Source organism: Austrofundulus limnaeus, unplaced genomic scaffold (genome assembly GCF_001266775.1).
Source record: "Austrofundulus limnaeus strain Quisiro unplaced genomic scaffold, Austrofundulus_limnaeus-1.0 Scaffold292, whole genome shotgun sequence".
Classification (NCBI taxonomy): Eukaryota; Metazoa; Chordata; class Actinopteri; order Cyprinodontiformes; family Rivulidae; genus Austrofundulus; species Austrofundulus limnaeus.
Window position 1 is genome coordinate 259,624 of NW_013952694.1, and position 11,923 is coordinate 271,546.

General features: G+C 36.3%; 1 protein-coding gene across 2 annotated transcripts in view; it reads left to right on the forward strand.

Moving 5' to 3' along the window:
- The window catches only part of serinc4 (serine incorporator 4), a 38,251-nt gene that overhangs the window by 9,360 nt on the left and 16,968 nt on the right, over positions 1 to 11,923 (forward strand). Inside the window, exons 1-3 of one of the 2 annotated variants that reach the window (XM_014021435.1) lie at positions 1,249 to 1,759; positions 9,746 to 9,913; positions 11,572 to 11,750. In XM_014021435.1, the coding sequence (XP_013876889.1) occupies positions 1,640 to 1,759; positions 9,746 to 9,913; positions 11,572 to 11,750 (467 nt within the window). In that variant the 5' untranslated portion in view covers positions 1,249 to 1,639. Of the gene's footprint in view, positions 1 to 1,248; positions 1,760 to 9,745; positions 9,914 to 11,571; positions 11,751 to 11,923 lie in introns of those variants that run through there. The other variant, XM_014021436.1, reaches the window with a different exon arrangement.

Consider the following 11,923-nt stretch of genomic DNA (forward strand, 5'->3'; position numbering starts at 1 on the left):
CCCCCCGCCCTTAGACAAGTAAAAGCTCCAAATATCTTTGATTTATCAAGAGAAAACAGGCCTACTTTTACAGAGTAATAATGAACATTTCAACTTGTTTTTAGAATGTTTCATACATTTAAAAACAACTGACACTGGCCAAATTATACTGTAAATAATAATAAAACATTAAAATGATGCAAAACAATTTAACTGTCATTCTGAGCCAACGAGCACAGGTGTGTTTTAAGATGAACTTGATGCCTGTTTATTATGTTGGGACAGTTCTATCATGTTCAGTAAACATAATAGAAACCAACCAAGATTTATCTTCAAAGAGTTTCTTTCTATTATTTTGAGAAAGCCTTAAATTTGTTGTGCTGTTGTAACAAGGGTAAAAAAAAAGATTTGTTCTTTATATACCAAAAGTTCAAACTTAATACAGAAACTGGCCCATTTCTGTGTGCAAGAAAGATGAAGATAAAAAGTTCAATCACCCATTTTTTTTATCTGCTTTTCTTTTCTGGGTCACTGGGGAAATGGTGCTACTGTGGTCCTGTAATAGACTTGTGACCTGTCCGATAGAGACAAATGACCCAACCAGTCACGCTCAATCACACCTAAGGAAAATTTAGAGTTACCAAGTAGCCTAACAGGCATGTTTTTGATCTGTGGGAGAAAACCCACCCACGCACAGGGAGAACATTTATACACCACTCAGGAGGTTCCCCAGGATGGGAGGTGATGCTGTGAGGTTCTCTCTGAGAGGCGACAGCTCTAATTACTGCACACCACACAGCCACATTTCACAATATAATCATGTACATGACAAGGAAGAGGAACCAAGAACCCAAATACAAATTTGTGAGATAACTTTGTGATAAATGTTTTGACTTATTTCTTTGTTTTGATAGAACAGAGAAGACTCTGTAAAAATCAAGCATGTATAAATGAGGAACTCATGGTAAGGAACAGGTGTGCTGATTACAAACTCTGGGCAGGTGTGTTCTTCCAAGAAAGGAAGGAACATGAACACAGGAAGTTCAGTCCTTCCTGTTTCTGGCTCAAAAATCAACCAAGGGAACTTATTGGGATTACAGCTGTGGCTACACTCAGAGTCACACCTGGACTTTCAGAGTTCTGCGAGTCTGAATTCAATGATAATTAATAATATGTACATATTGTTCGTTCTGATTTTTAGTGGTGTTGATTCAGTGCTGGGGGATGGGACAGGATGAACAGATGGAATAGACACACAGTCAACCTCCCCCTCCCTGTCCTCCCTCCACTCACGGCCTAATCTGACTGGGACGGGGGGGAGGGATGAGGGAGGGCACCGGGCTTTCACCACCATCTCTCCTTCTTTCCTGGCAGCAGCCAACACAGTTGGAGAGTGAAGGCATGCAGGACACGAGCAACAAAACAACTCTTTCCCTTGTGATGCTGCTGAACCGGGGCCCATGCTGAGGGCCTCGGCTACAAGGAGCCCAGTGGGACTAGATTCACTGCTAATCCATCAGAAGCAGCGTGGAAGGACGACCTGCTGGACTCTGTGGACTCCCTTCCCTAACAGGCCTTTCTGAGGTTCTGTTCTGGCCTCGTCGAGGATGTGAGGATCTTTGTGGGCTCTCTGAGGAAAAGCTGTTTGTGCTCCGAGTTCATGGCCAAATGTAGAGTTGTGGTGGGCGAGGACAAGCTGTTCAGAGGCACAATGTCTGTCTCACAGGGGATGAGCCGCACCAGCRTCTACAGCTACTTCCTTAACATGGTGGCCTATCAGGTGAGAGCTGATGAGCAGCCCAGGAGGGCCAAAGGTTTCTGCAGATTGCAGGGGGGGAAAATGGTGGTAAAAATGTCTAAAACTGAAAACTGAATAGTGAAAGTGCAGATAGAGGGCATTAAGTATTCATGAAGCTCCTGGAATGTTATTGGTCATTTCCTACATATTGTCAGTAAATAGAGACAAGTATTCAAATGATGTGGAAAAGTAGCATCATAAAAAAATAACATTATAAAAGAGGATGAGGGAAAGCAAACTTCCTTTCGTGCTGCTGGATTGGATTATTATTACTGATGGATTATTGTTAGGAGCATTACAGTGTTGGAGCTAATCTCCACATATATCCTTCACATGTATATATTATCTGATAAYTGTTGTGTTACTGCAGTAAAACAAAAAGTACTGAATGTCCCTTTAAGATGACATGAAGCTGAAACAGTAAAGTATTGAATGTACTGTAGTAAAGTGTACTACAGGACTACAGAAATCTAACAGTACATGAGAAACATGAAAAACACCAGAAACTTTTATGCAAAATATTTCAAAACAAATTCTCCTTTTTTATGCTTTAATAAAAAGAATCAGTCTAAGACTTGTTGAGGTTTTTTCGGACTTGGTTGTTGACAGAGTTTTTCATTTGAAGTTATTTGAGTTTCATGATATTTTGATTAATATGTTTGTTTAAAAACTTTAATTTTTATCCGGTTTTGGTCTTTAGAAAGTTTGCAGAAGATCATTAATTTCTAGGTTTTTACACTTTAGGTAAAAAAAATTAGGTTAAAATAGAAAACCAAAGTGGTATTTACATATTACTGCCTCACTGAATTAGACTTGTATACATTTTCACTTTAGTTTAAACAGAGGTGTATAGTAACTAATTACATTTACTACCTCACAGTACTATAGTAATTTTTTTCAGGTTTTGTAATTTTACCAATTATTTTTATTGTAACTTTTACTTTTATTTTGTTACATTTAAATCCTAAAAATGATAGTTTTACTTTGTTAATTAAAAATTTAACCCCTAGTTACACATTAAAAATTTAAATCTGTCTGAACGCATCATGAAAATAGTTGTTTATGGGCTCTAAAAAAAGAAAGTGTTGAATTTACTGAACCAAGTTCTGTCAACTGGTTCCACTACACCAAGTTGAGTAAATGTAAAACCATACATGTTTCTTTAAAACAAAATGTGTAAATTGCTCAGTTTACTCAACTTGGTTAAGTGGAACCAGTTTGGTAAGATAAATTTAACACTTYATTTCTTAGTGTGTGTAAAAATACTTTTTATTTTCCAATTTTTGTGAGCAGTTTTATGACGTTTACAAAAATATTTTGCTTACCAGTTAAGGTATTTTTTTTTACCAAAGTAATTTTCTGTTAAGGTGATTTTATTTTTGCTTAGTTGTTGTTTTAAGTACTTTACAGACCTCTGGGTAAAAAAAATATGTTCACATTGTGGTTAAATTTACTGAAATGTTTTTCTACTGGATTTTACAATTCTTTAATTTTCACCTGCCATCAAAAAAATGAAAATGAACAAAAAAAGGGCAGAAATTTTGGAATCACTCTTGGGGGATGTTCTTTCAATTGTTCAATGTTGTGTAAAAAGACAGACATGCCACAAACCTAGAATTTTTCAAAATTCCAACGTTATGACGTTCAAGTGCCTGTGACATCAATTTTTTTATTAGATATGAATGCATTTTTGGAAAAATAACATTAATAAGGTGTTGCAAAACAAATTTCACACTGCTGAGATGAACCGTTCTTGAGATATTCACATGTGAAGTAACAGGAAATGATGTCAAAGGGGAATGTCTGCATATGAGCAGAGTGTGGCTACAGTAACTAACAACACAAACTGTAGAGAAGAATCAGATGTTTCTTTAGTTTATTCAAAGTCACTATCATAGAGAAATAAAGATGTGTCGGAGTTCAAGTAATATTGTTTCAATAAACAAAGATCTGGGTGTTCCTTTTCTTGAAAAGTTCCCCTATGATGTCACTTCTTGTTTTACTTTTATTGAGCCAAGTTCAAAAGAAAATCTGTCAGTTATGTGACGGAATGTGTCAAATCTGTGTATTATGCCAAGTTTCTAAAACAGAAAGATGTTTTCTTTGACTTTTTGTATGTGAAACATTTGCATGTCACAGGCACTTTAAGAAACARTTTAAAAAGAAAGATACAAAGGAGAGGATTATTACGGAAGCCGAGAGCAGACGTTTTCCGCTGAAGGTTCCATGGTTACTGAATGATACACGAGGAAAACCACAACTCGTTATCTCCAGAAAATCATCAGGAAAGTTCCTCCTTTTCCTTGAGAAAATGCTCATTGTTATTTCATGATAACAACATAATATAACATTATCATGAGAAAACCATGGGAAAAAAATTGCAGCGGAAAACGTCTGCTCTCAGCTTCCATAGATTATAAAACTTCTTTATGAAGATAAATCCCCAGTCAGCTGTATCTACATCTGAACCAAATCCAAACACAATAAAAAAGTTGTAAAAGAGAAGTGCACAGGTAGCTCAAAGAAGACATGAAAGTGTCAGGATTAAAAAATGTTTAAGTTATATGTCTTGAAAACAGAACAACAATTATAAAACAAACAAGAAACAATTTGGCAAAAACTAGAGTCAATGGCTGTGTCCAAAACGGGGCCGGGTCCTCCGAAGACCAAATTTGTCGGCCGCATACGTCACAGCGCCGGGACGAAGGCCGTCCAAAACCGAAGACTCCTCCGATGCGGCCGACAAATACGTCCTTCCTTTGGCCCGAATCAAAGGACTGGTCTGATGGATCCTTCCCAGCCCAACGTATCCCATAATGCATTGTGGGCCGACCAGAGATTTTTTTATGCTAGTAATGCGGACGAAGAAAAGAATACATTTTAAATAAAAATATGGCAATATAAAAATTAACATTTTCTAGCGGTTGTAATTTGAATAATTTTATCATTTGTATAGACGTGTTTTTAAATAGTATTTTTGTCATAAAAAACATAAAATAAACATGCACCTACAGCAGGTCAATTAGTTATTCAAATATTACCTTTAAGTTAGTTTTATTATTTTGTGATATTAATAACACTAATATATTGATATTTTTCTAATTTTGATCTAAGTTTGCTTCTGTTTAATGTCGTCATGGTTGACAGGAGGCTAGACCGTCCAAATTCACAGCCTCTTTTTTTCCCGGTCKRCCCGGTCTGCCAAGGACCCGGCCCACCTCGACCATGTATCATTAGTCTTCAGCTGCCCTGCAGCCGTGTGTCTGCTGATGCTAGTCTCTTTCTCAACTCATGTCTTACGTGTAACCAAGCCCAAACCCCCTGGACCCTGGTCCCACCCTGGTCACACTCTAGGGGCGGTTCTTTTTACATCAGAATGTCATCGATTCTTGTTTACACTGCAGAAGAATGCACTGAGCAGAAACATACCACTTCTCTCCCGTTCAAAGAAAATACTTATAATTGATTAAAAAGTGTAAAAAATAAGACTGGATCTAAAATTCAGTTCAGTAGTCACAAAACCTCCTTAAAGTTTACACCAAATTATAGAAAAACTAAAACACAGAACCATGCAGAAACATTTATTTCTTCCCCAATTCTTCTTGTTATCTAACCAAATCACCATATTTAGTTCAGGCCCAACACACTTAATTTGTGCATTATTACATTTATCTACGTATTTACCTATTATCCTTCAGAGAAAGGGTATTTGTTAGTATCTGTGATTTTCACATGAAAAAATTTTGTGTGTTAGAGGGCCCACTCAATGCTTGTCAAATTTGTTTGACTAACTCGGGATTGACTCTAACAGGATGATTTTTTTATCTAATCTATTATTGTTCTGAAGCTGTGATGAATTTGTGTTTAGTTAGTTTGCCAAAGCCATTTGCCCAGGCCTAAATCACAATTTAAATGTGAACTACTTTTCCTGCATGTAGATCCAGCATGTTGGCAATTAACTTTCTATCTTTGAGAAGAATCTAAAATTAGTTTTTGCACTGTCGGAAATTAAATAATCGGCAGAGTTATGAAGATATAAGCCAAATAAATTTGTGACAAAGTTTAGAGGTTTAAGGTCCAAACGCAAAGACCTTGATTATATAGTCCCCTATAGATCTGAATACTTTTCCCCTCTACACAAACTGAAGTTACTTAAATATCTGCTYATTAKTSTCTGCAGTTTGGGCTGCAKAATGAGTTTTACTGATGGATGAAAAATAAAAACAACAAAATAATAATAACTAAAATCAGCAGTTTCAATAGGGTTCCATGCTCTGTTGGATTTCTTTTTATTCAAAATTCAGTGTGTTCAATAGTTAGGAGCTCTTATATTAACCTTCAGAAATCTATGAAAGATGCTGGAGATTTTTCATTTCTCTTCCTCTCAAACAGCAGGAATAAACCTGATTCATCATGTTTGTGTTAAATAAACATCATTTCAAATTYGAGAAGCTTGTGCTCTGCTCTAAAGTGTTATGATTAAGAGCAAAAAATAAAGGTTTCTTTGCTCTCGTCTTTAAAAGGYTTGTGTTTTAAACACCCTCTTTTTGGTTTATTGACCTATTTGTTTTAAATTTAAATCTAAGTGATTATTCTGTGTTTATAGCAGATAATCTCTGTCAGTGTAACAACTTCAGTAAGCCTGCATGACGAACGACAAACTGGGTCACAGGACAAATACCTTTCTGTAACTCGGCTAAATAAATGTTTCATGACTTTTACAGTTTTCACTAGTTTTGTTTGAGACAAATCTTAACACAAAAAGCTTTGATCTGTTTGGAAGAAAGTCAAAACCTTAATCTGTTTAACAGAACTTTTTTTATAGGCGTGTGTGTTTAAAATTGTTTAAAACTGTTAATTGWATGTGCTTATATCTGTTATTTTGATTGTTTGTTTTCTCAATTGGATGTTTTTAATTTTACCTCCCTTGAAAAAGTTTTTTTTAACTTTTGTGGTATACTTCCTGCTTCAATAAAGATGAAATAAAGGTTTTAAAAATAATTTCATAAAGTACATAATAAATAAAGTCTCATTAAATGGCTTGTCTCCATTGGGGTGGGAAACAAGCTACTTTATAATCTCTGAAAATCATTAATAAATATAAAGAGAGATAAAAAATAAACATAAAAATCCACAAATATTACATGTAACTCTAAAGAGTGGTTAAGAACAATAACTTGAGAAAAACTCTGGTCTTCCTGCTGCCATCGATCACATTTGTCAGTCAGTTGAAAACTGCAGTCTACATCTTTGAGAATATTGAAAACATTTTAATGTTTATAGATAGAGGACAAAATAGACAGTTTGTTTAAGAGAGTTTTGCAGAATAAAATCCATTTTTGGTTCCTGTTCAYGACTGAAGATCTAGTTTGGTTAGTCTTCCTTTTAGTTAGATTATATTGGGTAATCTTCTTTGTATTATCCTTCAGATTATAACTTCCACGTGATGAGTAATAATTTATGGGGACTCTGCACTGTCATGCAGAAGTGTAGGACTGGTGGGGGGAGTACTGCAAGGAGGGGTGCTTCAAAGTCCTGGAATGAAAAGGTAAAACAGTTTAAAAAGCAGAGACGTGGAACTTTTTTTTCCTGTCCTACTGGTCATGTGGTGACCCAGATGAACCCCACAGACCTGCAGGCTGAAATGTGCTGAGTCAGCGAAGGCATCAGGCAGATGTGTTTGGAGCTTTTGCCTCCTTCAATTTAGTTCAGGATCAGCAGTGATGAGCTTACATCCAATCCTGATTCACCAGAATCAGAAGCAACCAGATGTTGCTGGACTCAGATTAATCTGCTGCCAACCATCCTGCTGCCAAACACGTAATGTAGGTTATTTGACACAACCCAGCTCCGCTCCAGACTGTCTGACCTGCGGTGCTCAGACTCTGTGCATTCATGGATCCACTGTTTGCAACCTAAAGGTTTGGTGCTGCAGGTTAATTATTAAACTTTGACTAGAAAAATGTAGCATTAAATCTGAACAAGCTTCAGGYGAGATGTCTCGGTACAAATTCATTAACAGAACAGAAGCATCATTGATGTCAGGTTATTGATAATGCTTTTATGGTTTTCAGGCATTTGATGGYTGAGTTTTAAGGTTTGATGCTCCTTTATGTCAATACAGTATCTGTCATGCAACAACACATGTATCTGTWTAAAACTGTTCAATACAGTGCTCTAGGTTCAATAMACTATGTATCAAACAATACAGACTYTTAACATTTATTTTATCAGCYTGTCTTCTGAATATGTGTTGAAGGCTCAGAGGATCTGTGTTCGACTACTCTGCCTAGCAACATTTCATTTAAATACTGTTCTTTTGAGGTTAATCAAATATTCATAATTAAGTTAAATAAATTACGAGTTAAGAAAGGCATGGAAATTTGTCTTATTTGTACTGAAAAATTATTGAAGCGTGACATTTAAGTAACAAACTTAACCGAATTGGGAATTGTCTGTATCGTTGCACTTCTGATAAATTTATAATCACAAGACTTGTTGAAATGAACAAAGGACACTTTTCAACACATTCACTGTGAAGCTGTYAATTTTCAAAATCTACTTGTTATCTCTTGGCTTTTAAAGAGACTTTAGTGCAACCTGCCTTGTGCACAGGTCAGATGAACAAGTCAGTTAAATAACAGTTAAAAATGTCAGGCCTTTTCAACTGGCGTTCATTCATCTCTTCAGCCCAAACCCCCAGTTTCTACTTTAATTACTCTAAGTTCATTTAGTTAAACATAGACATGTATGGAATCTACAGAARCRTCAGAATCTTGGCTAGAAGCTGATAAAAACCATCTTTATACACACTTAAGACAGTTAAAACTACAAGCAGTTGAAGATAAAACTATGAAAGCGAAAATAAAATTGATTTAAAAATTTGGCAAGTCAGAGATGTCACAATCATATTTGTGTTAAATAGGAGGCATAATGGGTTATTTTTGATTTTTGTTTTATTATCACTACTTCTGTTACATACATCATTCTGTGTGTTGAATTTATGATTAAATAAAAATTAAATAAACTGTTTCACAGGTAACAGATCTTTGTAATCCTTGCTTTATTTACATAATGACTTTAATTGCTGGATATTTGGCCCCTGAGCTGTTGGCCTGCACTAACTGTGGCCCCAAGACAAGTTTAGTTGATTAGCCCTTGTTTATGTTCTTACAATAGACTTTGTGACTGACAGACGCAGACTTCAAGGCTCAAACAAGCAGCTCTGACTCTGACATATATCACACATTCTTAGTTATTATATTCAAATKAACCAGTTTGAGGTTCTGTCAGTTTTGGGAAAGCCAAAAAAAATGATAAAGGGCTACATCAGGCTTGGGGCCCCTTGAAAAACTTGTGCTGCTGGTTTCCAGTGTTTGTTGTGATGGTCGTACTTGGWAGGCTCTGTGTTTTCTGGGGTCTTGTTTGAGAAATGTCGTCCTAAAATTTTAACTAGAGAGATTTTAGTTTGGCTTTCTTTATGGCATGCACACAAAACTTTACAAAATGTCTACTTTRCATGTGCCTGAAATCTTTAAACAGAGTAAAAAGATCGAAACATGGACAAGTTAATTAGAAATAAAAGCAGTGATACTCAACTAAGTTGCTCCGAGAGCCAGTTACTCAATAATACCAACAGCTCAGGGGCCAGACACATGAGGTGGGGTTGTCTGATAATGGTAGGAGAAACACTGTTATGTAAAAGAACAAGTATTGTCTTTCACCCTGTAAATTTGCTTACTTTATTGCATTAAATTATAGATTTAAAATGCACCATTGATTAAAAGTTTATTTTTATGTTAAGTAAAAAAAAACTGGTGGATCAGACAGATGGATGCAGCCAGATGTGGCCCGCAGACCAGCAGTTGAATGGCCCTGCATTAAAAAWAGAAATGCATCAGTGCTCTGCTCTGTTTTTGCATCACTTTGTGTTGTGTTTTGACGCTGACCCGCTCCTCTTTTCCTCAGATATGTTGCTGCTGTGGACCGGCCCCCTGCTCGCTCTGCTGTGCCTTCTGCCCCCCGGTCAAATCGTCCACCAGCACACGGGTCATGTACACCCTCTTCCACATCATGAGCTGTGCCGTCTCCTGCCTCATGCTGTCCCGCACCGTCTCTGAGCTCGTCAGGGAAAATGTGAGCAATTTAGACAGATCAACCATGACCAAACAGTGGGCAATCATGTTTTTACCTGACTGTGGGTTTGTTTGTTTTTAGCAAAATATCTCTTGAATCAGTGGATACATCTGAATAACAATCTCAGAAAGTACAAGTGATAAACATTTGACATCAACTCACTTCAACAGCTAATCAGCTTTAGCTAACACACGACTTTCACTCAATCAGTTTAACAAATATTGAGCYACACTTGTGATGTAGTAGAAACTCTGCTCATTCACAACATGTACTTAAGACCAGAGTGGTCATGGTTAACATGTTAATGTCTCCTGTCATCCTGTATAGAAACACTGTTGATTCACTCAGTGATATAAGGGGCTGTAGTGCAGCTGGTTTTCAGTCATGGTGTTGAGTTTATCTTTTAATTATATTAAGACTGCAAGATATATTTTATATTTAAGCTCACATGTAGATTTGAACACTTTATAAGACCACAAATACTGGTATTTTATCAATTTATGAAATGTCCCATGAGCCTTTACTGCACAAGCATACATAAACTTTCTAAAGTGCACAGGCTAAAAAAACCAAAAAAAAAAAAAGTAAGCATTATTTCATATATGCATTTGGCTCACAGGCCTCTGATAAACTTGTAATCTGGTTCTCTTGGAGGAAACAGTTTTGGCACTCCTGCTTTAGATGATAACAATGTGTGCATAATATTCTAGTGTTTTCASAGTTCGATGGCTGATTTCATTCCTTTTTCATCCAAAGACAATTTTAGTCTGAACTCTAGCATGAAAGGTGATGAGTAATGTGCATGCTCAACTTTTAATTATTACTGTTGAGATAAGAATCACCTTGTTGGAACTAAAATTCTTTTTCACACTGTGTTCTGTTTGGGATTATTCATAGGTTTAAAGGTAATTTTTTTTATACCAACTACAAAATAAAACATGTAACAGCAAATTAAAAATGTCTGCCTTATCAAACCCAAATGGCTCTTTTATGAACTTCTTTTTTGTTTCTGTTCTGATATATTTTCAGTCACTTTGGATTCTTTCAAGAGTAAAAAATGCATGTAGTAGACAGTGACCTGTCACAGATCTTGCATTCAGTTTTTTTTTTAATTTAAAACTCACCAATCATCAATATGAGGAAAAAATTGGGACTTTCTAAAAAAAAAACAGGCTGCTGCTAGCAAAGAAAATGGCACAAGAAGTAAAAATTACTATGTAAAAAAGAAGAGCCAAAAACAGAGAAAAACATTTATCTGTGTGTGAATGTGTGTGTGCACAGGTAAATGAAGTGTAAAGCGCCTTGGTGTCCAAGTGAACTTGATAAGGTGCTATATATGTTCAAGCCATTTACCATTTAGGGAAATATTTTATACAGTAAAGCACCTGAAAATAGTTTTCATTTCAAAGAGATGATAAAACAGAAACTAAAAGTTTTGAGGACATGAAAGGAGCTTAGTTCTTTTTTTGTTTCTGTTCTGACTTCCTGTCGCTAGAGGGCGCTGCTGAGACAGTGCAGGACAGAAGAGACAGGAGTGAGGAGAGATGCAGATACAGGAGATAGGGGACATTTTTTTTCTTAATGTCTGCATTTTTCTTCCTCAGAGTTTTGACAGGAATGTTGACACYGTGGTAAATCAGTATGGGTGTGTGTTTCAGGTGCCTTTCTTCAACATGGTGTGTGATCAGGCCCATGGCGGGGGCCACTGTGAGATGCTGGTGGGCTACTCGGCAGTCTACAGAGTCTGCTTTGGCACTTCCTGTTTCTACTTGATGATGGCAATTTTCCTCATCGACGTCAAATCCAGTCAGGACTTCAGAGCGCTCATACACAATGGGTCAGTCACATTTAGATTTAACACCAGCAGGCTGAGGTTTCACTGTCACTTGGTTTTTTTTTTTTAAGTTTATTTCCTCAGAAAAATAAATGTTGCTTATTTATGTTAGACAAAACACTTCATGTAAAGATATTATTTTCAAATTCAACCTGAAAACCTGAGAAAATATGAAA